Source organism: Saccostrea cucullata, unplaced genomic scaffold, assembly GCF_032062105.1.
Source record: "Saccostrea cucullata isolate Sc308-1 unplaced genomic scaffold, CSIRO_AGI_Scuc_v1 ctg458, whole genome shotgun sequence".
Taxonomy (NCBI): domain Eukaryota; kingdom Metazoa; phylum Mollusca; class Bivalvia; order Ostreida; family Ostreidae; genus Saccostrea; species Saccostrea cuccullata.
In genome coordinates, this window is record NW_026928578.1 from 250980 (window position 1) to 277461 (window position 26482).

Genomic DNA, 26482 nt, shown 5'->3' on the forward strand with positions numbered 1-26482 from the left:
ATAAATTAGAAAAAAAAACTCAAATGTTTTTTTTTTAAATTTTTCACTCTTTTAAATAGGTTTTCCTAACACATGTAAAATAACGTTTAGCATTATATATAGCAAAAATAAAAACAATTTTGAAAATTTTACGTAATAAATATAAATTTTATGTCATAATGAATTCACACATACATTTAGCTTACGGATCCTCTTTTATCATTTTAAGATAGAAATTTGAAAAACACCAAAAGGGGATAATCTTATTGCAATTTCAGACATGGTTGAAATTATTTCTAAAAAAATATATCTTAGGAAATTTCTTATGAACAATCTTAGGAAAGTTTGTAAACATGCTTGCTGTATTTTCATGACAACGAGCCATTTTTAGTGCTTAACTTTAAATGTTTCTGACAACGGTACTGTCTTGGAACTTAACGTGTTCCTGGCAATATATCTGCAAGCGTTTATAAAAAAAATGCCGAAACCCCAGTAGGACAGACTGACGGACAGTGGGACAGGCGCATAGGAAATTTATAGTCCCCTCTGGTTTCACTGACAGGGGACTAATATTACCTGGACTATATTCATTGTATTAGTGCATCTGAGATAGAATGTTCGCGGGTCTTGAAACATAAAAGAGAGAGGTGTACTCGTGGTATTCTCTGTGGTCTTTGACTTGAATTTGTCCTTTGAATAATAGCACATATTGAGTTAGTTGACTGATAGTAACTGTTGTGGTTATTGATAGGATAAAACATGAAAGAGGTAACTAAACAAGTATCATACTGGTATTTTGTTAAGAAATTGTCATATTGTCTTTCAACAGACTGTTGGAACTACCGTGGTCACTAATTGTGCTCCTTTATTATATGCCCCGGTGTGTTCTTATCAAGCTGCATTTATTTAAATAAAACTTCTACATTCAAGTTTAAGACGAAAAAAAATACTTATTGGGGGATCTTCAACTCAACATTAGATTATTGACCACGTTTTATCAATTATTAATAATAGTTATTTCATGCTTTGGTTCAATATATATTAGTGAACTCGAAAATAAAGACACTTCATAATGACACCACATCATCCTTTTCAAATTTGGATATTTTACTGACTATACAGACAAGGAAATAACTAACAACTAAACTGTTACGAGAAGACTACAGGTTTTCCATTATCAGCTTTCCTTATTCAGTGTACTAATATTTATTATCATTGCATATATTGTTCATGCTTCCAAATTTATTATGTAAACATCATGCATGTTTCGAAAATGGTATATTTTTAAAGCGAGACAGGCTACTGGCAGCTACTGGCAGGGGTTTCAATATCCCCATTCTATGGTCGTTACGTTGACGTTGTTAGCAAATATAATCTACGATTGGATCGTATTTTGGCTGCCGTATTTAACACCAATTGTAAAGGATTTTGCTTACCTTATCAGTACATACGTGTACGACTTAGTAGGTTTGACAAATCGACAGGGGATGCTTACTCGTCCTAGAAACCTGAACCTACTTCTGGGATTCCAGGGGGTCGTGTTTTATGCCATGTTTATATCTGTGTATTGTTTGTAAAGTTTTGGAGATCAGTCATTATTATACAATTATGGACTCTTTTGGTGTTGAATATGGTTTGTTATTCACCAGAAAAATATTCATATTGACCGAGGCGAAGCCGAGGTCGTGTGCATTTTTCTGGTGAATAACAAACCATATTCAACACCAAAAATTCCATAATTGTTTTATTATATAGTCCGAATTCGAATAGATAAGACATTGAATGCTGAATGACGACGCCACTTTAATTTACGTATATTGTTGAAAATTGTCCATATTACTGTTTCTAACCTCCGTGTTTTCCTTTCTGAGTTTCGCTATGCGTAACTCAGTCTAAATGTCAAAAAATAATCCTGAAATAGGTTTGAATAATTGTTTTCCTGCTCAGATACGTAGCTCGCTGCGGCTGTTGCAACCATTGTTTACAACGTTGTTTGATATTTTGATTGTGACGTCACAATGCCGTTCCACGCGCATTGCCCCTCTGGTGAATACGGCCTAAAATCCGGTGAATATGTAGTGTTATGAACTGTTTGCGTTTGTATAGATTATATAGGGAATATAAATAGACTATAATATGTTCTACGGTGCGACCGTTGGGGCGAGCGCAGTTATTTACTAAAACCTTTACACAGCTTTCAATTGCACTGCCTATCCTCAGTTCATTAAAAATAAAAAAGAAGAAAAGAATAAAAAGAAATCACTTCCCAGGCATCGGGATCGAGATTCCGAACTTTTGGGAAGTTTCCGTCAAAATCGGAAATCCCCGAGTCGTTTAAGTGACGAAAGTATGACGTCAAATAAAAAGTTCTGTTGACTTAGACATGTTAGAACGCAAACGATAGTTTTGTAGCATGGAGATTACATTAAATCGTTGTTTGTAATTTTTTTTTCAAGTAAGTTGTTGCTATGTTTAAGCCACCATGTTGCTATGCACCGCAAAGGATTATTGGGAGTTTGGAATTTTTTCACGCGGTGAGATAAAAATTTCTTGGAACAATGTGCAGATTTCAACCCGAATTTCCTCCGTTCGTACACGTTAGTCTATTGAGCTCGCTACGCGAGCGGCGCTTCGCGCCGCCTCGCTGCGCTCGCTATAATAATCAGTATTGTCACCTGGTTCAGCTTGGGATCAGTACGTGTAATGAAGTAATTAAGTATTCCCTGTCGTCAGTCACACGCGCCGTGTGCATGCTTCGTGTCATTGGGAATCGTGTTGATTCTTTGAAATAATTACGTACATTTCTTTCTAAATTAATAGTATTGTCTATTTTCCTTAGTTATCACCTTCTGCTTGACCCACTGTATTATATGTATATATGTTTTGTATGTTTTTGTACCTCATGTACCATTTACAGGTTTTGAGTGAATAGATTGAATTGGCAAACTGAATAATCAATAGAAAATTAAGTGCGTAAATTTGTAGCTAGACAATTAACTAGTATATGTAAATGTCAGCAATCGACTTAATGATAGACTGTTTTTGCTGGCAGTCATTGTTGTGAAAAGCTGATATAATATGAGACTGATAATATCTTTGTTTCATCGACTTGTTCGTCAATAGCTTGCATGTCTCGTCTTAGAAATTGTTTATACGAAGAGCATGGTCGTGCGTGGCGATTCAACTGTAATCCATTTGCTGGTGATAAGGGTATAATATATAGAGAATAATACATACCCTTTTCCATATCACATCCTGTATCAGCCCAGACAACAAAAAAAAGGCCATTGGATATAGGGCTACATGATGTGATGTGGAAAAGGGTATGTTTTATTATATTTATTACATACTTAGTAATAAAATACAGTTGAGAAGAAAATAAGTAAATAATCATGCATGGACTTCTTACATACATGTATACATAGTCTAATGTCTCATAAGATTTGGGTTTGTTTCTATTTCTATTTCAATGCACTTGATCCGTAATTTGAAAATATTCTATAGTATATACATGTATTTGTAAATTAAGATTAACTTTAATTTCAAAAAGTTAAAATTAAGAGAATATGAAAAATCAAAAATTGTGTATGAGTACAAGTACTGTTATTGTGGTTTTATTTACTAAGGGTGTGATATTGACGTCACAATTCGTATCAGCCCTGCAGGGCTGATATGTTTGCAGGGCTGATACGGATATCAGCCCCGCAAATCCATATCAGCCCTGAGATTAAACGGCTATTGGCTTTCCATATCGCATATGCAAAAAACCTGTATTTATTACTAAGTGTGTAATAAATGTTATTATCATATACTTAGTAGTTTATACATCTGCACGGTGTGAAATGTTTACAATACCCCATATACTGGAAGCAAAGGTCCGAAAAGTCATATCACGTATCAGCTTAGGTTTAGCCGAAAATCCATATCAAACGGAAGTAACGTTTGTATTAAGTTTAAAAGTTAAATTTTATTTAAATATTCATATAAAATAATACTTTAATGGCATTTGCGGTCTTAATTTTTTTTAGTTACCTAAACTTGGCTTTATTAGATTTTTATAGAAAATTGTAATTAACAAGCACAAACATTCTTCAACCATCATATGTGACCTCGCATATGAAGTTCTTTAAATATATGATAAATAGAATACTACATACTAAAATCCATATATATAGCCCTGAAATACAATATATTAGGGCTGAAATGATTCACTGAAATATGGACACTGTAATATTCTCTATATATGTTATTATAGTTACCAAATTAAAAACATAATAATCTAGAGTGGGATTGGTGAATGAGTAAAATATTGGCCGTCAGGTTAATAAATCAGGTAACTTAAGATATTTTAGGTTTTAAAAGAGGAAATTGTTTTGAAAGCCTGTTAGAAAGGCTTTGGATTCATCGGGGAGATGGGGGACAGTCCCCTTTTTTCAGACATAAACTTTTTACTATAGAAAATGTTCATTGTTCAGGGGCTCCCCCCTTTTTGTTTGCAGTATTATCAACGAAGGGTAATATGAGGATAAAGTAGTGCTTGAGTTATAAATTGTGTACTGAGAGAAACGAGAACCTACCTGTTCTTTTTAGAGAAGTAGACAGCTTTCGCGAAAGCCTGTCCAATTCTCTAAAAAGAATAAGAACCTACCCCCTCCCTCTTTTTTTACGAAATAGGATTTTCCAAATTGGAAATTTTCACTGTTGTATTTTATTGGCCTGTCTTTTATCATTTTATGTAAGTTGATTTTTTTTTCTCGGACCCCCCCCCCCTATTTTCAAAAGTTGTGATGGCTAAACTTACAACCCCCCCCCCCCTCTATCTATCTCTCTCTCAATTAAGAGTTTAACAGTTTACATAGCGAGTTGGTTAGAAACACTTGTCAGAACCTTACATCTTCCATTTGAATTATGAAAAAAATCCAGTTAATAGGGAGCTATAAGTTCGTTACATTCAACAAAAAAAATGCCATTGGATATAAGTACATGTGGACGTGACTTGTTACATGTACCCCTCAAGGTCCCCCATGTACCAACGACAAAGAACATGCGCATTAAGAATGCGCATTCGGTTGAGTTGATGAACAATGGTGGAAAACTGCACTTCCTGTCACACTATTTGTTAGAATTTCATTTCACATAGCATCTTGACATTCTTCATCTTTATTCATAAGGTTTGTATTTTACTGAGATTGAAAAAATAAGGACGTTATCATATGAAATGGAGACATTTCTGGTTAATTTATCTTCTTAAACGGATTCGGTCGGGCATGTTCGCAATACGGTCTATTGTTTGTTTACAGCCCAGTGAATCCATTAGAGATTAAACCATGCCTGGCTTTCCATCATAATTATCAATGAAAAAGCGACAGTTTTTACTTTTTAAGCCAATTATGAGAAATGTCGTTTTTTTTTTCATCTGGTAAACTAAATTACGCCTTGAGCTCATTATGAAATGTTTACAGTGGCGGATCTAATGGAAGCAAAGGTCGCCCAGTTCTTTGAGTATAGGCTCATAGCATTATAGGTTCAACCTTCCTATAATATACAGGTTACGCAAAAAAAAAAATAAATAAATTAATTAAAAAAAAAATCTTTGTCAACTTCATGTATAACAAACTTATTTTTCATCCAAATATAAAAACTCAAGGGGTTGACATATAATTTTTTTATTTAAAAAAAAAAATGGTATGTGCATCAACTTGTGAAATCTTTTGAACACATTCACTTTAGCTGAATTATTTCTAAATAATTGGTTGAGATACAATGATTTATAGGTGAAGTACAATATATTAGGGCTGAAATGATTCACTGAAATATGGACACTGTTCAATATAATTGTTCGATTCAATATTCAATTTGCTTATATATCACCATCTCGATTTTTGGTTAGATTTGTTTTTTTATATAAGGGTTTGGTTACTCCTTGAAATAGATAAGGTTCGACCATGTTATTATAGTTTGACACACACAAGGGAGAAAATGGAGACAAAGAAAGTTATAGAGCAGGCTGCTGCTGCTAGTATTGATACGAACAATGTGCTCTTTTAATCTACAGAAGAACAAGTAGTGCTCTTTTTTTAGGTCACTACATTTTATTAGCTCAAAGTGAGGTTTTCTGATCAAAATTTGTCCGGCGTCTGTCGTTGTTGTTGTCGTTGTCGTAAACTTTTCACATTTTCATTTTTGTTAACCATATTTGAACCAAACTTGGCACAAAGTATCCTTATAAAGGGGATCAAAAAATAGGGCCATCCTTTTCCAAGGGGAGATAATCATAAATTTGTTAAAAATTAATGGCATTTTTAAAAAATCTTCATATAGAACTGATGGGCCAAAAATGAAAAAAATTCCTTATATTGAAAATTCTTGTTCATGACCCCTATAGCAATAAAAATAAAGATACAGTTTTACATAGGAATATATAAAAATCTTTAAAAATCTTCTTCTCCAGAACCACAAGGCCAGGAAAAAATCTCATGTGGAATTATCCTCATGTTGTGTAAAAAATTTTAATCATGACCCACGGGGCAAGGGTTTATAAAAATGCCAACCCAAGTTTTACATAGGAATATAAAGAAAAATCTTTAAAAAATCTTCTTCTCCAGAACCACTGGGCCAGGAAAGATGAAACTCATGTGGAATCATCCTCAGGTAGTGTAGATTCAAATTTGTTCAAATCATGAACCCCGGGGCAAGGGTGGGGCCAAAATGGCCGACCCTAGTTTTACATAGGAATATATAGGAAAATTTTTAAAAATTTTTTGCCAAGAATAATAGGCCAGGACATAATTGAAACTCATGTGGAATCATCCCAATAGTGTAGATTCAAGTTTGTTCAAATCATGATGGGGCAAGGATGGGGCCAAAATGGCTGACCCAAGTTTTACATAGGAATATATTGCTGTAAAAAATCTTCTTCTCCAGAACCACTGGGCCAGGAAAGATGAAACTCATGTGGAATCATCCTCAGGTAGTGTAGATTCAAGTTTGTTGTAGAATCATGTACTTGCAATTTACAAATAAAGCAATTTTTAATAGGAATATATATGAAAAATCTTTAAAAATTTCTTTCCAGAACCACTGGGCCAGGAAAGATGACACACATGTGGAACATCCACATAGATAGATGTCAATTTTTTCAAGTCATGACCCCCGGGGCAAATACCAAAATGGCCACAAGTTTTACATAGGAATATATATAGCCAATATCTTTAAAAATCCTTCTGAAGATCCACTGGGCCAGGAAAGATGTATTCCATTGTGGAATCATCCTCAGATAAAAAATTCAATATAATCAAAACCCCCGTGGCATATTTGGGGCCAAAAACCCAAGTTGAAAATAGGGAATATATAGGTAATTTTAAAATCTTCTTTTCAAGTACTTCAAAGCTATTATTAGTGATATATATATATATATGGAATCATCCTCAGGTAGTGTAAATTCTAGTTTGTTCAAAAATGAACGCCAATGCAATATAGCTGTGGCCCCTGGGCCTCTTGTATCTGAATACATGTCAACCTTATGATCTGTATGCTTTATATCAGAAAAGATATAAATAGCAATATATAAATTTTTTAAAATCAAGATGTAAGAAAATTTTCTTGAGGTCAAAACATATTTGAACCATGGGAAAATTGTTAGCCTGTAAATGGATTTATAAACATAATGTCAATAAAATCTTAAAACTTGATTGTTTCATGTTTTTTTTTTTTTGCAAGTGAATTTTTTAGGCGGCCAAGTGAAATTTATTGTATCACTTGCCCTTGGGCAAGTGAGTTATAAAAAAATTCTAGACCCCTGCTAGGACAGGATTTCAGATTGCCATCTGCAATTTGCTGATGAAAAATTAAAACGTCCAGAAAAAAAATTATATTTAACTGCTAAAGTGGCCTATACAAAACAAATGGCCCATCGAATCCTCTTTGCATAGGCTCGTTATAGTTATAATAATTGTTTTTGTCCATTCAGATCTGATTACTTTCTGCAACTGCAGACTTCATCAGTCAATCATGAATGACATAAGGATGTTTGATCTTGAACATCAGATCACTTCGTGTAATTTGTAGTGGATAAAACTCTTTTCTTGAATCTCTTGTGGAATATAATATTTAGAAGGAGGAAAACTCTTCAGTTTGGGTATTAGAATTAAAAATGACATCTTTCAAAAAATGAATAAAATCACACTGATAAAGATAAAAAGATTTTAGAGTGCATGACTTAGCATTAAGCAATGATGAAGAGTCAGTACAGGCAAAATTATGATGTATCGTATGCTATTATGTAGTAAAAGAATAGCTAAATGAATGAATTTTTTTCTACTGTTAGTTGGCATAGATATTTTTGGAGATTTAGGACATAATGACAATGACATGTATTTTTCTAGAAATTTAAAAGAATTGATACCCAATTTTATTAAGTGTTAATTTATTTTTTGAAAGAAAATACAAAACATGTTTGTGTTTACTGCTAAAAAGCTTAAAGTAAAGTGCCAGAGTGAACAATTTTGCTTAGTTATATAAATCAGTCTATCGCGCAAAAGCACCGTAGGGCAAGTGAAAATATAAAATTTGGTAGCCCAAACGAAATTTTACTAGCCCAACTCAAGAGTAATAACAAATGAACAAATGACGTTTTAATAAGTGCGGTCACATTTGCATTTCTGAGGTTTGTTTTGGTTGGGTTTTAAATTTTATATTTCATCATATAGACGCTTTAACTAATACCAAAACACATTATTAAAAACGTATTGTTGATTGTGATTGTAGTAAAACCTACTTCCGCCACGATGTCTTTAAAATATTTTCGATGGGACCCTGCCAGGGAAGAAAAGGAAACATATCAGTTAATCTTTTAATGTAATATCTGTTTATTGTTTCATATGCTATGAAGTAACATCATTATGATCATTATATGATAACAATTTTGGACCGGTGAAAATTTGTTTGGTCCTGTGAAATTGTGTTAACTGTCTGTCCAAATGTCCTGTGGCAATTTTTCTTTTTCGCGAAGACTGATAAATGTTATGTATTTTTTTGTTAACATGGTTAAGTTCACAATACTTTTAAAAAATGAAAAAGCATGAATTACTTTATAACCAGGAATTATTTGAAAGAAATATTTTATTACTTTTAAAATTTATGAAATGTAAACATTAAAAAAGGTTTGAGGGAGATCTTTTTTTTTCGTTGCAGTCACCATGAATTGTTACCAGAAGTTTTACACAAACCAGATTCACTCCAGTTCACTGCTATGTCAGCTAGCCACCATGTGGAAGAGCCAGGTGCTATGTGATGCCATTATCCGGTCTGGAGCTGTTGTCACAAAGGTAGTGGTTATTTTCAAAATAATATTGTCTTGTCATGAAAAAAATTATATACATGTGTTTATTTAGCAAGGATGTGTCCACAAGTCAAGCTTCAACACTTTTCAGCAGAATTATTTGACTTTTGCTACAAATTTCTGCTTTAACACATTATGTATTAAACAACTGTATTTTTAGCAGACCATTTAGAAAATAATGTCTAAGAAATGAAAGCAGAAAAACAAAAAGTAAAATTATTTGAAAAAAAAGAACAAAAAATGTAACAAGCATTCTGAGAGTATTGCAAAAGCAATACATGTCCTCTACCAGTTTTTCCTTTTCTCTTTAGGATACAAGCTTGTTTTAGAATATTAATTTAGTGCATCACCAACCCGATCATAATCCCAATTATAAAAAATTAGAAACGTCATAATTCTATCAACAATCAGTGAAGCGGAACAAAATTCAAACTTAATCTTTAAAACTCAAGATACACTTACATACCAAAAATCAGCTTAATATGGCCGATCAAAGTTTTACATATGAGTATATAGGGAAAATCTCAAAAAAAAAAAAAAAAAAAAAATTTAAAATGGCTGCAAGCGTTTAGAAAAAAAAGTGCGGAAAACCAAGCGGGGCAGACTGACAAACAGAGGGACGGACAGCTAGGCGGACGGAAGGACAGACTCAGAGGAAACCTATAATCCCCTTTGGTTTCACTGGTAGGGGACGGGTGACTAATAAGAATTATAGTGTGATTTCATATGGGAAGAGTGAAGGGGATTTGAGGCTGTGCCACATACATTAATTTGATTAAACCTATCTCAAAAAGCTGGCAATTTTTTTAACTTTATGAATAAAAATACAAAAAAGATTTTCAGTTTATTTTTAAAGTTAAAATTGATTTTCATTTTCTAATCACAGCCTTGCTTTTTTATGCCAAAATTAAAACAAACTTGCCATATTCCTGTTCTTATTGGTAAAGAAATAATTTGTTATTCCCCCCCCCCCCTCCCGGAAAAAAACCAAAAACCAATCAGTTGTGTTTATAAAGATAGTGATTCATTTCATTAGAATTGCACAATAAAACATAAGCTTTTTGTAAACTGTAGAGGCTTGTTCACAAAAATTTGACAAACACCTGACTCAACACAAATAATACAAGGAACATAGTTTTGAAAAATAGGTAGATTTTGTAATTATTTTTTCACCTTTACTCTAAACCTAGTTGACATGTAAATTCATTGACAAAGAAATCATTCTAAATTTTGTAGCATATATCATCACTCCCACAAAAGACGTCCGTGTCACTCGGTGTAAAGAAATCAGTTTTATGTTGGAACATTAATGACTAAATTTACATGTAGTTCGGTAAATGTTAATTATTCATCTGTAGACTTGGATCCATGTAGTGCACCTAGACACAGCTGATTTATTTTGTGTTGGTACATGTCTACATGTTGTTAACTACTTTATTGGTTTTTTCCTCCCTCCGAGGCAAAATGTCAATTTATTCAGAGTTGCATCAACATACATGACAATGTGATCATGCTAATTAAGCGTGCAGCGTATACATGTATGTTAGGATAGAATAAATCAATACGTTGTGCAGAAAACGAAAAGGACTGTGACAAGTTGAGGTTTTGATTAATTTCCTGATATTCTGCATGTTATCCACATAATACACCTTGTCTCTCCATATGTACCTAGTTATGACTCAACATGTAAATTGCTCATTAATTACACTGTACACTGCATACAATAAAGGTAAATTTCAGTGAAGGTAATTAAAAGACAAATAACAAAGATTTAAGTAGTGAATTTTGTTTTTTTATTACCGGTACTAATTCTTTTAATGGACATTAAGGTCTGATTAAGAGTAATTGTGTCAAATTTTTTTTGGAAAAGGAAAAAAAAATGGGGAGTAAAATTATATTTTTCATAACACAGTGTTAAAAACTGAAAGAAAAACAGACACCAAGAAAAAGTTGGAATGACAGAGAAACCATGCTCTGCCCTCTGAATGGTACAAACTACCGTATACATACACCAAAATTAAAATGGGCCAATTTTATTTTAATGAAATACATTGCTAATTCCAAAGACTCTTGCCTTATGCATTGTACACTCTTCACTTATCATGGTAGATAAGATTGTACTTGAAGTCACGGAACTAATTTTATATCAAAATATCTGATAAGTAGATAAAAGGAGAAAACCATTATGGCAATCTCTGATCGAGTGAAACTGCCACGTGACTTAATCAAAGTATTCATCTATCCTTGTTGACAGAAGTTTGTCAAGCCAAAAAGCTGATATTTTAAGATAAGCTAGCTGTTCTTCACAATTTGATTCCCACGAAGAGGCATTAGTTAAATTATTTTCTTGAAACACAACAGGATTCATCTATCATGATGGTAAAAGCCCATGAAAAAACTATTCATCAAATGTAGTGGAACTATCATTTTCATCAAAATATAATAAAAGTTTATGAGGGGCTATGAAGCAAAATAAAAAAATTGTATTATCTATTATGGATTTGTATTTAAATATCAGTGATATCTGAATGTTTTGACAGAACTTTGTTGTGATAATTTTCTTGTTTTCTTAAAACTCAACAGGATTTTCATGAGTAAAAGCCCATGATAAAATTTTCAAATGTAGTGGAACTATCATTTTCATCGTGTGGTACTAGTGGCATTTAAATATTAGTGATATCTGAATGTTTTGACAGAACTTTGTTGTGATAATTTTCAGGCTCATCGTGTGGTACTAGTGGCTGCCTGCCCCATGTTACAGTCCATGGAGAACGCCGCAGTGGGATCTCACCTGGAGGTCCGCCTGGCCGCGGACATCAAACAGGAGTCCGTCCAGACATTTCTACAGTATCTCTACGAGGGGTTCATGATGTTAACGGAACAGAACTGCCGCGACGTAGAAAAGATTGCACGCTTGTTACAAGTGGATAACGTTATCAAGTGTTGTGCAGACTTTAACAAATGTTTGAGCTCCAAAACAGGACATATGTCTGCTAATGATCAGTATAAGTACACTTTTCATGACATGGTGGAGTTTAAGCATGTGAGGTCATCAGAGATGCAGAAGACAGTGCAGGAGAGAACCACCAAGAGGACTTCAGATTTCCCTCAGCCTCCCAGTCCTGGAGGTAAGCGACAGAGGACACAGGACATGCATGCTGACGATGCTGCATCAATGGCCAGCAGCTACAGTCACGTGGCTCCAGATCCCTGGGATCGAGTCCCAAAGTTAGGAATGCCCTACCATGCCAGAGGAGGACAGGGATCCCAGCAGCCAGGAGTGATTGACATTGTAGAGGATAGTCTGGAGTTGATTCAGACTGACCCTCCCGATTCTAGTGGTGATCGGTCAAACAAAGACCAGCGTCTGTCTCAGAAAAGTGTCTCCATTGCCGTGGCCAGCAAAATAAGTAACAGTACAAACCTACAAATTGTTGATGTGGCCTCAGAACAGGCCAGACCGGAACCAAGATCTCGAAACAGTATGCCATTACAAAGCCGAGTAGCACCCGCTAATCAAACCCACACCACCACCGAAAACGGAAAGTCTACAAATTCTCAGCCAGCACCCAAACCATCCAGCCATACTACCACACCAGTCGTGAATGACAAGTTACAAGTCAGTAGTTCACCCGGCATGTCTCCATCATCCCCACACTTCAGCAATCGTAGTTCTCCACAAGTCAGACCAGAGCCATCAGCACACAAGCCTTTTGCAGCAGGCAGTGAGAGCCAGAGTTTGCAGCCACCACAACAGAACACAGAACTGTCCACTAACACAAATGATGCAGAGTCCATATCAGATACTGGGTTAGTTCTGTCTTCTTTTTTTTAAAAAAATTGTATTTTATCTGTTTACATTCACCAGTTGGGTAGCTTTTGGTTATATAACGTTTACCCAAAACAGCTGGAGAGAGAATTAGGTAATAAATAAGTAGTACATACTTATGTTGAGCAAGAGTGCCTCTTTCAAAATTGTATTTTATGGCCCCAGGGTCAGGGGTTCTGGTGTTAGGGCGGGGCTCTATTGATTATATAGTGAAAATGCATTTATTCTTTGAAAATCTTCTTCTCTGCTTCAGGGTATCAAATAAACTAACTAAGCACTGTCGCCTCTTTCAAAAAATTCTGTATCTGGTATTACTATGGATTATATAGTGAAAATCATTATTTTTTGAAAATCTTCTTCTGCTTCTTTTATTCCAGTAGCATTAATGCTTCTAAAATTGTGAAATGGCCCCCACCATTGATTATATGGTGAAAATGCATTTATTCTTATTTACAAGATACTCAGGTGACCTATAAGGCCCGTGGGCCTCTTGTATAACGTTTACCCAAAACAGCTGGAGAGAGAATTAGGTAATAATTATAATTTATGGTTAGACTGTCGAAATTCTGTATCAACGAGTCTTTTCCTCTTTTTTATTCCAGTAGCATTAATGCTAGAGAAACACCAGAAGTAACCCAGCAGAAACCCTCAAAGCCTCCATCCCCTGACAAAACAAGTGCAGATCTCACCATAGTTAAAATAGAATCTGATGATGAAGAGGCAGCTGCCATGGAGATGTACATCAATGTGGCAGGGGGAGGATCGGAGTCTATTCGAGTTCAGAGGGCGGAGCATGTTGACTTAGAGGAGGGGGACCCACAGGGGGAGTGGATGTCTAACGAGGACAGCAATGTCAGCGGGGATCAGTCTAATTCCTGGGTATATCCCCCAGGGGGACAGGCGCAGTATAAAGGTGGGTACCTCTTCTTTCTATTGTATAATGGGAATTTGTTGTTCAAGAAATGTGTGATTTTTTTTTTTTTGTCAATATGTGATTTTGACTTTATGTTTTGGCAAAAGTTTTAAATGATTATGATTTTTTAATGAAATTCTCAGGTACTTGGAATTTTAAAATAAATTGCTTAAAAAACTTACTGAGAAAAAATTGGGCGAAAACATACATTTCTGAACATCAAATCTCCAACAAAGCAGATATCAAGGAATTTCAACAAGGGTCTGATGCATAGATATTTGGCAACATTTGGGCAAGCAAAATTTCTCCTTGAGTCTATGTTAAATAAGCTGTTTTTGAAAAGATCCCGTTTTTCTGATGGCTACTCATGAAAATTTTAGCTAAACTTTTTCCTTCATGGGAAAATCTGGACAGACAGAGATCTACAGATCTACAGGCATTGTAAAAACCTATTTACTGAATTTTTCAAGGGGTTGGATTGCTTTAGGTATTATTTTTTCATATAATTGCATTCAACATAAAAAGCATGATGTTTCCTGATAAATCATCGAATTTACTCTTGATCTTGTTACTTTGGTTACTTTTCAACAGTTTCAAACAGTCCCATGTGGCTTTGGAATGTCAGTTTCAAACAAATTAGATTGCAATATTGATGCCTGTCAGAGAAAAAATACACTTGCTGAGGAAACTAAGTAAAGATTTGGTAGGGGGGGGGGGTCAATTCTACAAAAGAAGACAATATATGTGTAGGAATAATTTGATGTATTAAAATTTTAATATACATATCTTAACACAATACATTTCTAGTTTTAAAACTTAGTAAATAATATAATTGTATATTTAGATATCATACAGTTTTATTAGAAAAAGACTGAATTTCAACAGATAATTAAATCCTTGATATCTGCATCACTGCATAGAATTAGCATAAAATTAGACATGAATGATTGTATGTTAAACTTGTAGAAGTGTACCTAAAAAGTGTGACATCTTTTTATGTATCTCTTTTTGGATATTTTTTGCTTAAAATGAAAGTGACAAAATATTGTTGCAAGCTTTAGGTATTGAAGTGCTTCCAATCTATTGAACATGGCATTTAGTCATGTAAGTAGAATTAGACCATTCTCCTCGAATACTTAAAGATCTAGATTGTTAATCTAAGCTATTTTAAAAAGAAATCCAAACAAATAACTCTTGCTATAAATTTCTCTACTGAAATAAAAACACTTTCTGAGTAGAAATTTTTGTATATTTATAGATTTACATGGCTACTTCTTTCCCACTACACATTGATTTTATTGTCAGTGATCATTGATTAATTTATATGGGCATTTAACTGCATGTACTTTAAAGTAAAGTCAGTTTATTTTGATAAAGGATGGGCTCTACTATTACAAATTAACAAAAACAACAACAAGAAAACCCTCATGATTTCATGGGTTAAAAATTAATGCACCATTGTGTAAATATTACCCAGTATTTTCCCTTTATTTCAAAGTAAAAGGTTAGAGATCAGCTGAACAGGCTAGGGACTGATTTTTATAATCAAAATCTCTGTGGACCTTACAACAAATTTTTATTTAAATATTACGGTAGGGAAAACACTGATTACCATATACAAGTGAACTAATTCAGTCAACAAGTTCAATACAGAGACCTCATGGTGGGTGTGATCAGTCAAGAGGGGACGCTAACTCCTCCTAGACACCTGATCCCACCCCTGCAATTCAGGGGGGACCCAGGGGGGCTGTGTCTTATACTCTATATATAAATTTGTTTGGTAACTTCACCTGTTTTATTTATTTCACTTGATACAATAATGGAGTCTACAGGAATGGGTGCACATTAATCCTATGGCTTGTGATAATAATGTGATAATAGTTGTCAACTTCATGATATAAGTCACACTTCTTGGTAACTGGATAGAGTGTTTCAATATTTGTTACATAAAACACATCATTATATGCTAAGTAGATCAAACAATGTGTTAAATGTGTTCACATTTGTTTGCTAAAGCATTGTCAGAAAGCTGTGTACAAGACAAGAAGCAAATTAAGCAAAAAGTGTATTTTTAGTAATTATTTACAAGCAGTTTTCTTAATTTATCAATTTTATGTTACATCAAAAAAAATAATTGGAAAGTACAGCCTAAAAGTGTTTCATTTTATACATGGAAAAAAGGAGAGGGATGTCTAACCTTTGTTACCATGATTTACCATGGAGTAGCAAGTACTTCTTCTTTGTATGTTTTGGATTTCCTGAGAACTAATGTATGTCAAGTTGAGAACATGTAAATTAATAAAGACAGGACATCTTGTACACAGTTTATAGTTATAAATTATTTTTAATAGAATAATATTAAATTTAATCAGGGGTTCAAAATTCCTCAAGAGAGGGGTTAACCTTTGAATTCACCAAAGTCCTGGGACTTGGCTATGTTTCTTGTTTATCTTTTTTTTATGGTAAAAAAATGATTGTAAAGCTAAAAATAAAGCAAATTCTCAAATGTATTAAGTAAAAAATGTGGGTTTGTGGATTAAAACATTACGAAGAAATATATTTTCCGTTGTGGTTAGACTCTTGCTTTTACGCAATTTCTCATGTCTCCTCCTACATGACAAACGGCGATGAGTTTGTTAAATTTCGGTTTTAGCTGTGACTTACAGCACATTCTAATTTCTATTTATTGTAACTGATGGTTTATTCAGTAGTGAGTATTTGTAAAAGTTACTGTATTGTACCAGCAATCTATCAGTCTGGTATTGTGTTGAAAAACTCATGTATGACTATATGACAGTTTATGGAGGAAAAATAAAACATATATTATAATACATATAGTCTTTATTCATTCAATGCCACAAATGAAAATAAATTATAAGTAACATAAATTTAATGATGTATATAAATATGATTAAATAAGTAAAATTTATTTTGTATTGACCATGACAAAAAAAATGTGTTAATGAAACTATACATGTGTTTAAAAATCTGATCTAAATGAAAGGCTTTAAGAATGAGTGTGAGTTGAATGTCTTAAACAATTTGATGATAAACAAAAGTAAAAGACACACCCTAAAAAGAATGGAAAATAATTCTGCTCCTTTTTCAATCGTGTTGTTTGTGAAAGACTAGAAGATGACCCTGAAGGAATTGAAAAGGTAATATTCCCAGTTTGTGACCTAACATTGTTTTCTGAGAATACATGGAAATATGCTATGGAACATGTATGTTTGCACAGGTGATTGTTATATAGCAGCTGATTTTTTTTTTCATTGTAATTTGTATTAGTAATTTTTTTAGGTAATTAATACTTAAGTGTATCTTTTTTTTTTTTAGCTCACCTGAGCTGAAAAATCAAGTGAACTTTTCTGATCACCCATTGTCTGCAGTCTGTCTGTTTGTCCGTCTGTCCGTCTCTTAACTTTTCACATTTTCAGCTTCTTTTCAATAACCACTGGGTCAGTAGATGAAAGATGACAATTTACAAATTGCATTTAAAAGCATTGTAGAATCAGCAGCTTCAATATATATTTTCAATGTGAGCATCAAACTTCAGAGTCAGTTGGGAAAAGTGGTTCCTATCTAACATGTAGTTAGCCTTGACACAAATTGTGTTTCTAAGTATGGAAGTATGCTTACCCCGGTAGGTACATGTAGTCATATTTCATAGTTTAAGACAAATGCATATGCCTCTGTCATACATCGTGCATGGGCTGCCTGGTTTTTCTTAGCCAATGTCCACATCTGTCATTTCTAAAATACTGCCTGCTGTCGGACCTACTCCGCAATGATATAAATTTTGTGATCTATGTGAATTTTCTGACTATCATTAACCGAACATTCATAACAAAAAAGGGGTCAATCAGCTTATAGCTATATATAATCACCTTGTGCAGGATAATGAAAATGTACACATGTACTTTACATACATATAATCTGAGATTTAACAACTTCATGACACAGACCAGACACTGAAATATGGTCTTTATTTGGAAGTTAGTTATGTGTTACATTGATGAAAATATCATAGTATGTTTTTAAGAGTTCAAAAGAATAAAATTTTCAAGCCAAAGTCTTTAGAGTTTAGAGAGATAGAGTTTTGAATTATTTGTATGTTTCATAGATTCTTTCAGTGTAGAAATATTATGAGGTAAAAATGCATATTCAGATTTTTAGTGCCCTCAGCCACTCCCCCCCCCCCCCACCACCACCACCACCACACACCACAATATCAAATAAGTAGAATGTAAGTTCTGTAGACAAGAAGCTTTTTTAAAAATGATTTTATCTGGGTTATTTTGTTTGTGCGCGTCTCCTAAACCAAGGGTTGGGTATTTTGCTTAATAATTTTAAAAAGGGGTCAATTGGAGATCCCCATGTCAGTGTATCTTGATTGGCTATTTAGTAAACTAAAATAAGAGACTTTGAAAAGGAATGTATTTTGATGTATAAAAGGCTTGCATGCAAGGTTTTCTGAATATACAGCTGTCCTTTGTATAATTAAGTTTTGATGACATTTTCTCTGAGGTTGAAATACAGTGTTCCTTGTGGTTAATTTGCAGAGATATTTTTCCATGGTAAAATTGAGGAAAACGTTCATTCTGAAGTAAAGAGTGCACAAAAAAGTGATGAACATTACCAGACTTCGGTCAAACAACATGAAGCTTGTCTTTCATCCAACAAGGGAGGATTTGAATGCCACATATGCAAAGCTAGTTTTGATTTCAAAATGGACCTGCGCAATCATTTGAAAAATATTCACGCCTACATTGAGAGACATACCTGTGAAATTTGCTTCAAAATGTTCAAGTCGCCGTATCATTTGAACCGACACCTCAAAATGCATTCAGACCTTAGAGAATATCAGTGTAAATATTGTGGAAAGCGATTTAAGCACGACTACCATGTGAAAAGTCATCGTTGTTACCGAATTATGAATATGAAAGAGTAGACAAAACCTTTAAAACTTTAAAATTGTGAACAGTTTTCATAATATGAATGTAAACGTATGTGACGTATATAGCCTATTGTTACCGTTGTTGATGTAAATAAAATTATATCTTGTTTTTCAATTATTCTTTTTAACACTACATTAAAAATGACGTGTTGATAAGAATTCGTTTTACATGTATTACAAGCCAGTCCCTCCAGTGCTCCTGAACTTAGCCTGTAGAAAAGCGATATATGATGATGGCAGGTTTTTGACCAGTTTTCCTATCCTTGTAGGGAATCTTCCGAGATTGCAGACATTTCCACGCGATAAGTCAGATGTTAGGAGCGAAACCCAGTGGGGAGGAGCGCCTAAACATCTGCAAGCTGAAAAGACTTCTATTTATTATCCGTACACCGATCCCTTGTACTCCATACCAACAAGGCGGGCTATTCTCTTCTCTTGTAATATCTGTCACAAGGGCTTCACATCCAAACTTGGCTATGATAACCATATGAAACAGAAACATGGCTCGCCAGATCGGTGCTTTTCGTGTAATGTTTGTGAAAAGATATTTCCGACTCAGAACATGCTTTCTATTCACCAAAGAGTACATTCAGATGACAGACCTTTCGAATGTGTGGAGTGTGGCAAAGGATATAAACACAAAAAGGACTTAAAAACGCATCGCTGTGCGCAATCGCGAGTACCCAAGTAGGACAAGGAATCGTAACTTCTGTGAAACCAAATTTGTTTATAAATGAATTTTCTAAAGTGAAAATTATTTTAAACATATGGTGAAAGATTAAGATGGACGTGTTTTGTTAAAAGAATGTTGTTCGCTGTATTTTCTCTTGTCATTAAATTTTCAAAACCTTTAATTGATTTTGTCCGTGTTTTTATACTTTTTGACGAGTTATTTTCAAGAGATGCATCTTCTGTATTGATTTTCTCTCTATACTGCTTTCTGTCCTCTCCACCTATTAGGATTTTACTAAAGCACGGACATGTATATTTTTTCCAGAGCGTGTGAGATACGAAGAGACATTTAACGTTACAGGATCGGATGTGAGATCCGGAAAATATTGGCCAATGCGATTATGGAAAAAAGAGGAACCTTCGAAATCCCGACATACCTCCGACACGTCCGCGCTGCCAGCAAGTTACGAATCCCGACACATGATGGTCCAAGTCCAAGGGTCAACGAATAAAGCCTGTGTGGTTTGTAAATGGGACGGTGTGAAGACCGCCACTGGTCTGCCTACTAAGTCGTACTACAGATGTGAAGCCTGCGATGCTTGTCTGTGTAGACCGCAAGTCCGAAATTGTTTCGAACGATATCACAAACACATGAATATAGACATCAGTGATTTGATGATGTGAACTTCTGACATACTGCATGTACAGATTTTTATTTGACCAAAGGTGGTGCATGTATTTGTGATATACATTGATGTTCTATTAATTCCACGTATTTTATCCCAATAATAAATATTATTTCCTTATTACTCGTTTAAAATTTATGTCTTGGGCTGTTTATTTGTGACAATAAATAATCTTTTAATCTTTTATTTATTAATTTATTTTTGTTTGTTATAAATGTGATGAATTCTTACTTACATTGAGTTAAAAAGGTCCTATATACATTAGATTTTTAGATTAGGTCATTTTGTAACTATAGAGCAGCAAATGTAAATCTTGGAACGGCACGCTCTATTGGGGTATGAAGCAGTAAGCTTGCTTTCGGTGATAAATCTCGTCACCTGTTTCAATATTATATCTAAAGAATGGACGCCGCGATAAGCAATTTTTACTGTATTACAGGCGTGGACATGATGGACGATAGATGGACAGGCCCTACGAGCATCGATAACGACCTTCCACTTTTAGTGACTCTTCGGAACATAGCAGCCTCGTTTGTGATTAAAAATGTCGGACTTCCGCATCGTGCTGTGTCGACTCACATGCAGAGGACATGTTTTGTGTGCAAACAGTTTGGACGGCGCATTCAAAGCAACGTTTCTGGGTTTGACAACAGAACGAAAAGGATTTGTCGATCTTCATATAAATGCGAATGTTGTGACATCAGTCTTTGTATTGGTGATCGAATGTGCTTTCAGCAGTTTCATGAAATGTTGCGTACCACTCAAAATCCGAATCTTTTCTGGGAAAATCCGCATCGAAGTTCATTGCTTCCTCCTACTTTGTAACTTTAGTCTTAACTATGTATAGTTTGTTTTTGCTTTGCCATTGTTTGTAAATATAAAATAAATCATTAAATACTGATCTTGTAATTAATTGTCTAAGTTCATTAAACAACAGCTGTGTGCATGACAATACTAGTATTACACCTGACTATATACAGACATGTTTGGAAAATAAGCACGGTCATTGTTGACTTAAATCATGTAATCATTTGTGTTTCCCCTTGGTTCACTTAAGAAATGCGGTGTATCTAGCTTTGGTGGTTTACAGTACTTTGATTACTTCTTTCAGGATTTGTGCGAGAGAAGGCCTCACTAGATGGTTTTCGGACTTGCAATGAACGCTTGCCATTCGAACGCTCGAACAGTTACGATCTGTATAATATTCAACGACTGGCGTCTAGTGCCGTAAATCTACACAGTGTTCAACATAGACTAGTTCGAAACGAAGACTATAAATACAAAGTTTGTTTTCAGTGTCACAGGGACAAGACAAAAACCAAGAAAGGATGGCGTGTGTACACCCATTTCAAATGCGAACAGTGTAATATTCCTCTCTGCACCGGCGCTAGGGGGACAAGGAGATGCTTTGAAATCTTTCATCGCGAGCAAGGAATATCAAATATCTTAACCGATTATGATCCGCGATTATTGGCTAAGTACGATGTTATTCCCTTTACGAAATAAGACTGACGATTTCTTGTGATTGCCATTTATTGAGCCTGTATTTTGTTAATGTGGAAAGATTTTAAAAAGTTGAGATCTTATACATTGTACAATTTTTATGTCTTGAGGTTTTTATTATTTTTTAACATTGCATGGGTTGGCATGTTTTAAGGTGACGGATTTATGATATATTTCTGTAATTTTTAAAAATAAATTTTTTATACCCTTCTCGCTGTTTTACTTTATTTTTTCCTTACTTTCGATTTTTGTAGCTTTGCTGTTACAGATATGTGTTAATAATTAGAGATGAACGCAGATCTTTTGATGATTTTTTATATCTGTTGTAAATAAGATCCTCATTTTGATTACAGCAAACAAGATTTCCATTAAAGAAGAAGGGGCCAATGCAGAAGGGACCGAAGAGACCAAAGGAAGCTCGGAGGAGGGCGCTGTCGTCCCCAAGATTGATCCTAAATTATCGAAACGTTCCAAAGAAAAGGCAGAAAAACGGAAGTCAATGCAGAAAATGATCAACATGGATAATTACGCTGCCATGGAAAAGTACCTCTCTTCCATGCAGTCAGTTCACCAGTCCATGTTGTCTTTGGCTACTTTGCCAATAAACGTCACCGGACCAGACGGCCGTGCTTTAATCTCTCAAATGAAGGCAACGGATTGGCCATTGTTCAACGTGGGGGCCGGCACTGCAGTCCCTGATGTAGATTTCTCGCATTCCCCTCAAAACGAGGCTGAGGTTTCCACTGCGGATCCATTGGCACTGAATTTGGTAAAAACGGAATGCAAGAACTCGATGGGACAGTTGCGGACGGGATTGGATCGATTCGGAGAACACATGCACGCGCTGGTTCCAATACCTGAAGGAAAGTACAAAACCTGCAGTTATTGTCAGAAAGTAAAACACAAAACCAAATCGGGTTGGTATTGCTACACCACCTACCAATGTCGTAAGTGTGAAATACCACTGTGCAAAAGAAATAAGAATTGTTTCATGTTCTACCATCGAGATTTGGGCATTCCTGAGCAAGAGTATATCCCTTTTGCTTGAACATATTTGAAACATTAAAAAAAACCGTCTCTTAGTGTTGTATAGTATATATTCCTGTGTAGAAGGTAGTTTCGTCCGATGGATATTGTGACAGACTTTGAAATGCTATTGTGCCATGTTTTATTTTTTTTTATCAATACTGCTGTATTCGCCAAAGGAAAACAGAGTCGATACTTATGTATCGGGACCTATTTTAAGTGCTTACAAAGATTTTATGTTTTCATCTCACACATTTTAATGCTTTATATCGTAGTGGTTGTTAATTCATACATTTTACTTAATCGTTATTGTCATTTTTTCATGGCGTCAGACTTAACATTGGTCGTCAGGTTTTTTGGACGACCCTATACTTATAACTCATGTGAGTCCTGCTGTTTGTTCAGTGTCATTGATATTATCCTAAAAAAAGTGATAATATACTTTTTATATTTTTTTTCAAAATATATCAAAACTATTTTATTATTATAGATATATAATTATTTTTTCTCGAAGAGAGACATATATATAATGATACAAATATTTTTTATTATTTTCATTGATTTAATTCAATTATTGATTTTAACCGAAACCATTGCCATATTTTTACAATTTGTTGTGGTAAAATATAACTACGCCAGGTTGTTCGACAAGTATTATTTTTAGAGTATTGTTTTTGTCCTCATATAGGTTTCGTTGTATTTTGTAATTTGTATGCATAGAGTATTACTTTTTCATGTATATATAAAGTGGTAGATTTTTTTGTGAAACAAAGCTTATACAGATTTTGAGGTATTTTTCCGATTTTTGTTTTACACTTTTGTGTATTGAGCTTTTACATGTTCAACTGCTTAGAAGTTTTTTTTTCTCTAATATCAAAAGATCTGTGTCCATTTTGATGCATTTTACAGTGTGTTGCCAAAGCTTTATTTAACATGGTAATCGTTTTAGGGGTTTTGTTGATACTTAAGATTCTGTGGATCTGTATTTGTTTTTAGCAATAAATTTAGGAAAGTGTGTTCAAAAAACTATTGTGTTGTTTTGTTTTACGTCTTTAAATGGAAGATCTTTCTAGTGGAAACAACCATTATGATTAAACAAACCTGAAATAATACCCATTGATTGAATGTTACGATATAATTAGAGTTCTAAGAAGAGTACGAGAAAACATATCGGATTATGAAACTGAAATAATTGGACATGCTTTTTTCTTTCAGCAGTTTGCAAAACACGACAAGTATGGCGTTAAGTCATGCCAATAATGCAATTTTGCGAAAACATTAAAAGGAAAATGAAAAAATGAATTTCCAAGAGAGAATCCCGTTTTGTGTATTTTGGCGTTGACGTAGTTTTGATTCTTGTAGGTAGGAAATCCCATTGGGTTCCGTCCAATTATAATCTGTCTCCAAGAAACAGCGCACATTCTTTGGGTTTCACTTCCGGTCCAGTCTCCAGTGGACATGCGTACTCGGAGTCTATTGCGGGATTTGGACCCCAGCATGGAGATATATCCGAAGAAGACAAACACGTACTGGTGCCAAATGCAGGATTGAAAAATAAAATGTGTGTGTACTGTCATAAATTGAAATCCAGGACAAAGTCAGGGTGGTACATTTACACCCAGAACAGATGTCGTAAATGTGACGTCCCTCTGTGCAAAAAGAACAAGACGTGCTTTGTTAATTATCATCGTGAGCTTGGTATACCGGAGTCCGAGTTCATGACACCCTATCTCAATTTCAAGTACATGTTGCAGTAAAATAGTGTATATATTCGTATGACTGTGTTCACTTTCAGATTATTTTTTGTATCTAGGTGTATAAACGGTAACATTTGAAGAAAAAAATTAAAATATGTTTAAAAAATTGTAAATCTATTTAATAATATTTTGAATTTTTATTGAACAGAAAAACATGGCATAGTTTTAAGTGTATCTGAAAATTAGGTTAAAAAAGATTCAAAATGGAAGATACGCTGATACGTCCATAGAACGAGATGTCTTCTCCATATGATGTCTCCTTAACGAAATTCTCTATAAATTATCTATGAAACTACGCTTAATCATTAGGTAGTTAGAAAAGTATTTTCTTAAACTAGATATGAAGTCATCCCAATGTGCGTTTTGAGAAATTGCTCAAAACAAAATATAGATCTCTTGCTAAAGCGCAGAATTGTAAATCTCTATCAGTATTTAAAATTATAGATTCTGGCATCAAAGCAATCGAAACCACCACTAAATTTCATTAGATCCAAATATGAAGCCAACTTTAACATATCACTTTCATCCATATAAAGCAAATATATTTTTATAAAATAAATTATAGCCTCTGATTTTTTTCTAATGAAAAAAAAAGAAATAGTATCAATTCTGACTATGCATTATTGTATTTTGGCGCACTTGAACGTGGTCAACCAAAAGCTTGAGGAAGACTAAGCTCTTCAGCTTGTCTTGTACATGTTACAGTTTTGACGTCCTTTCCAAAACTTTTGGATCAAAATAAGCACAAAAAATCCGTAGTGTAAAGAGAATTCGAATTTGTTTTATGTCTCTGTGAGAATTTTCACTCGTATAGGGACACCACCAATTGCAGGTGAAGGACTGCAGATTTAGATCTATATACCCAGTAGGTATGCTATAGAGCAGTGGTGGACTTTTTTAGACCACGCCTAATGTGACAAGGAGCTGTTTTGATCTCATCCAAAGGGCCGATCTCAGTGCCCTCCTTTTGAATTCAGACGCAAGGAATTCCAGTGGCACTTATTCTGCTCCTTTATTAGTCGACTTGTCAACTCATCTGAGCTTCTCCAAAACCACGGAGCTAATTTCAGTTGAACTTGTTTCTACTTCTAGAAAGCAGTAAGGTGAGGGAACTAAGATATTAATTATGAGTGGCTTATCATCTGAGAGAAAAAGTTAGAAAGAAACCTACTGTCTGAATTTTCTTCTGGAAACACTTCTTTTTTAAGAACCCTCGTTCTAAAGTCATTATTTCTCCCCTCATGATCGCTGGTGAAAATAAGGTTATAGAAAGTATTTTCAAACCTTTAAAATTCTATGATGGAGAAAAATTTTAAAGGGATTTCTGTCAGGTCTTTAAGATCAGCATTTGGCAAACAAGATATACGTATCACTAATAAATCGCCTCGTTGAAGGAAAAAAAATAACATTTTCCTGGTTGCAATCCGAAACTACTAAAAGTATTGTATTAGATTCCAAAACTTCATAAAAATTCTTTCAAACATATCGGATATATTCTTACTAATATATCGGATTCCAGTAAATATTCTGCCAAGCCTATTTCTTAATACTCCTCGCTAAAATATGAACAGTATTGAAGAAGAAACTTCAGTGGTACTGTGCAACAATGTACTCGAGATATAGTGTAAATCAGATATGGATATTCCAAAGAGTTTACAGAAAACTTGAAATCACAACATTTTACCAAAATCAACAGCATAAAGATTTACGACTTTTCAATTTTATATAAAACTATTCTCCACGATATATGAAAGTCCAGGCTTTTTGAAGTCATTGCCAGCTGCTTTTTCAATATACAGCTCAACATACTTTTTAAACTC

General features: G+C 34.3%; 1 protein-coding gene across 8 annotated transcripts; it reads left to right on the forward strand.

The window, feature by feature from the left end:
- Positions 1-5011: 5011 nt before the first annotated feature.
- Positions 5012-24687, forward strand: LOC134278018 (zinc finger E-box-binding homeobox 1-like). Of its 8 annotated transcripts, none has more exons than XM_062760322.1 (5): positions 5012-5150; positions 9172-9305; positions 12039-13129; positions 13751-14061; positions 24268-24687. In XM_062760322.1, the coding sequence occupies exons 2-5, from the start codon at positions 9177-9179 to the stop codon at positions 24660-24662; spliced, it is 1926 nt and encodes a 641-aa protein (XP_062616306.1). In that variant the 5' UTR covers positions 5012-5150; positions 9172-9176; the 3' UTR covers positions 24663-24687. The 8 variants fall into 8 exon arrangements, with proteins under 8 accessions (XP_062616306.1, XP_062616302.1, XP_062616303.1 ...); XM_062760318.1 differs by lacking the exon at positions 24268-24687 and adding an exon at positions 22233-23931; XM_062760319.1 differs by lacking the exon at positions 24268-24687 and adding an exon at positions 22233-23931 and having other exon boundaries at positions 13754-14061.
- Positions 24688-26482: the final 1795 nt, after the last annotated feature.

Bases quoted from the DNA above. Each gene is read 5' to 3' on its own strand.
- LOC134278018 (XM_062760318.1), top strand. From the start codon at position 9,177: ATGAATTGTTACCAGAAGTTTTACACAAACCAGATTCACTCCAGTTCA. The intron at 9,306-12,038 runs GTAGTGGTTATT...GATAATTTTCAG, and splicing joins CTGGAGCTGTTGTCACAAAG to GCTCATCGTGTGGTACTAGT. The intron at 14,062-22,232 runs GTGGGTACCTCT...TTTTGATTACAG, and splicing joins GGGACAGGCGCAGTATAAAG to CAAACAAGATTTCCATTAAA.